General features: G+C 54.4%; 1 protein-coding gene across 1 annotated transcript; it reads right to left on the bottom strand.

Moving 5' to 3' along the window:
- Positions 1 to 414: 414 nt before the first annotated feature.
- On the bottom strand, positions 415 to 2,450 carry LOC135639073 (scarecrow-like protein 8). Its single transcript, XM_065152817.1, has one exon. It carries the CDS (start codon positions 2,289 to 2,291, stop codon positions 534 to 536), a length of 1,758 nt encoding a protein of 585 aa, XP_065008889.1. The 5' UTR covers positions 2,292 to 2,450; the 3' UTR covers positions 415 to 533.
- Positions 2,451 to 3,535: the final 1,085 nt, after the last annotated feature.

The following is a 3,535-nucleotide window of genomic DNA, read 5'->3' as shown; positions in this document are numbered from 1 at the left end:
AATTTCATGAGCTAAGAATGTCGGAGTCAAGAAAAATAAATAAATAAAGGGTTTGTGTCGTGTTCTTTTGTTATTTGTGTTTTGGCACCTATTCTATGCCGACGTAATTTGTTTCTAAGTTAAACGACTAACCTGACCTGATTCCTCAAGTCTTACCAACCCACACTGTATCGACGTCTTTCGAGAATTACAATCATCACGTGTTAGTGTTTAACATATATGAACATTTTTTTCCTTTTCTTTTTTTGTTTTCTTGCCTCCAATGCCACAATAAATGTAATGTCACGTTTGTAGAAGAAGATTATACAACAACGACTGTCCAAGTTAACATGTTGACATATATATATATATATATATATATATATATATATATATATATATATATATATATATATATATATATATATATATATATATATATATATATATATATATAATCATTAGTAATCAACAAAGTCGTCTCAAAGAAAACAATACGGGCAGCCAAGTGGGCACATCCACCAAACCGTAGTAAATAATTCTAATAAATCGGCCTAACGCCACGCGGAGGCGACTGTGATCGCCCGCCCCTTCCATCCGAATCCAAGACCGTGACCGCCGGTTTCTTCCCGGATGGTGAACCCATGGTCGGGCGCGACAGACGCGAGTCGAGCTTTAACCGGTTCGATCACGTCCCGTCCGAGCGGAACGGACTCGAACCCGGCCATTCGCATCCGCGCCCGCCACTTGCCGAAGACCTCGCACCGCTCGACCCGGTCCATCCCTTCCCTGGCCACCGAATTGACTGCCCGTCGAGCCAAACCGGCCTCGACTCGGGCCCTCTCGGCGCTGTCCCGGTTCACCGTCGCGTCGAGCGACTCCAGCAGGGCGCCGTAGTGCGCGCACGCCTCCGCGAAGCGGCCGGCGAAGGCGGCGGTGCTGGTGTTGATATCCTGCTCCACCAGCGCCACCACGCGCGGCCGGAGGGCGCGCACGCGACGGAGGAGCTCGTCGCGGGGGTTCGCGGGAGAGACGCTCTCGTCCGGGACACGAGAGAGCGCGAAGGCCAGGTTCACTGCCAGGGCTTCTCCGGGCTGGCACCCCAGAGTCGACGCGTCTAGCTCCGCCGCCCGCCGATGGACGACGCTGAAGCGGACCTCCAGACCGGCCCGCTCGGCCAGCTTCTCGATCCGGTCGCCGACGGCCCTCAGGTTCCCGCTGGTGTTGGGGTTGGTGAAGGGGAAACTGGGGTCTGCGACGACGGTGATCCTAAGGGCGGGGGGACAGACGGCAGGCTGGAATCGGTGGCGTTCCGCGAGGACGTGGAGGAGGGCGGCGTATTGGCCGCCCTGGCCAAGACTGAAGTCAAGGATATGGATCATGGACTGGTCCTTGGTAGCCTCCAAAATCGCCAAATTGGCGGCGACGAGCCCGAGTTTGAAGCAAGGAGACAGTTCGTAGAGCATCTGGGCTGCCGCAAAGTGCTCCCCGCTGCAGAGTGCCGCAATCGGGAGAGAGGTACTCCCAGCCTGTGCCGGGTTCAGGCGAGAGAGGAGTGCGCCAACCATCATCGCGGTGAGCCGCTGCTCCGCGTCGCCTCGGGAGTTTGCGACGCGGTTCAGGACAGCAAGGTTCGCGGTGGCCGTCTCGAGGTTACCGTCTGCAATGGCAGCGGCGGTGTCGAGAAGCATCTGCCTCGAAGAAGAAGCCGCTGCTACTGTCGCCGTGGATGTCGAGGGAGGAGAGCACGAGACAGAGGACGAGACGGTGGAGGAGGAGGAGCTGGTGGGCGAAGAAGACAACGGGGTCGGTACCGGCGCTTGCGGCGTGATGATCTGCTGCATCGCATCGCTCCACTCGGCGGTGGTCACGGCGGAGCTCGACGCGCTGACCTCGCCCTCTTCCTCCTCCTCTTCCTCGTCCAAGAGAAGCCGCCGCTCTAGCTCCTGGAGACGGTCTCGCATCCTCTCAACTCCCGTCCCGGCCGCCTGTGGCACAGAGGAGTGCTCCTGAGGCTGCGCGAGTCCCGACGCCGTCAAATTGGCCGAAACCGAGGAGGAGGAACCCGAAGAGAGAACAACAGGGAGAAGAGGAGGAGACAGGTGGGAGGAAGCATGGGGGGCAAGAAGCGTCCTTTGCCTCACGGATCGGAGGAAGTGCGCGTGCTGCATCTGCATCTGCTGCTGCTGCTGCTGTCTCTCCATTTCCGTCAGCGACCGCTTCAGCAGGCCGCCACTTCCAGCTTCCGCTCGCGTCGGCATGGGGATCTGCACGCCAAAGCCGAGTTCACGCACGGGAAACCCAGACGCCATAGCCGAAGAGCCTCTCGAGCAAACACACACGGAGACAAAGGGGCAGACACAAATGAAGGAGAGAGAAATCTAAAAGGAGTGGTTTAATAGCGTCTCCTCTTGTCCTCCTCCCTCCGCGATAGCTTTCTTCTTCTCTTCCATCTCTCTAGTTAAAGAAAGAGAGAAAGAAGGCGACGACAGGTACGCCATTTTCTTGCCTGATTTATATATCATATTTATGCCGCCAGTTAGCCTCCCTTGCTGTATTGAAAGACACGGCTCCGCTTGCTAAGCAATGGTCAAAAAGCAAGAAAAGAAAGGCAGAGAGAAAGAGAGAGAGAGAGAGAGAGGTAAACTGGGCGACGCTGGCGAGGTATCAGCCACACGCGGGCCGAATGCTCTCCCGTCGCAAGCCGCCTTTTGTGGTAATTCCTAGTGATGCACGACATCGAACACTTTGGGTGCGTTTCCCCTACGACGTTACCACAACGACGATATTAGCCGCGGGCTTTCGACAGCTGTCTCGGGGTCGAATCACGTCGTGTGCGGGCGCAGCGCAGGGGGATCGAGTGGGACGTCGAACGAATACTGCAACTGTCGGTCACCGATACACGGCCCCGCTTCATGTGGACCTACGAACCAGGATGCTGGTGTGGCCCACGTCGAGGGGCGAGTGAGGTAGCGCCTCGTGGCTTGCACCGCGTCCTCTTTCTCTCTCTAACCCCCACGGGGGAAAGCGGTAGGCTCCTCGTGACACGTGTGCTCCTTGAGACCAAGTGGCTGCGCTCGGGGAGAAGGAAGGTCGACGTTGATGGTTGCTGCAGGATTCGTAAAAAACATCTTGCGAACGTCAGCACAGCTGGTCTCGTCGGCTTTGCCCATCGTTGGCTGTCCCCTCCAACTTGAGAGAGAGAACGAGCGTCGAGACGAGTGACATCAATGCAGTGGAAGAAGAAGACGATGAGTTAGCGACCATGACGCACGCACCGCCGACGGTACTTGAAGTGTTCGCCGGAATTAGAGGCTCGTCGATATAGGATACATTGTAATCCGATACGTAAAAAATAATAATTATATATTTTCTTCTTAGGCAATCATAAACTAATTTAGGATGAAAAAATATCTAGCGATATAATTAAAAAGACCGTACATGAACAAGAGCCAGTACCTTCCACTTCAATGAATATATATTTATGTCGATAAAAAGTCACAAACACAAGATTACATATAATTTAAAATAGGAACAAGATAAAGTAATATGGGGG

The sequence above is a fragment of the Musa acuminata genome, chromosome BXJ3-5, assembly GCF_036884655.1.
Source record: "Musa acuminata AAA Group cultivar baxijiao chromosome BXJ3-5, Cavendish_Baxijiao_AAA, whole genome shotgun sequence".
NCBI lineage: Eukaryota > Viridiplantae > Streptophyta > Magnoliopsida > Zingiberales > Musaceae > Musa > Musa acuminata.
The sequence above is the reverse complement of the archived record's forward strand: the minus strand, read 5'-3'. Positions and strand labels throughout refer to the sequence as shown.

Excerpts from the sequence above, each read along its gene's own strand:
- LOC135639073 (XM_065152817.1), bottom strand. The coding sequence starts at position 2,291 with ATGGCGTCTGGGTTTCCCGTGCGTGAACTCGGCTTTGGCGTGCAGATC.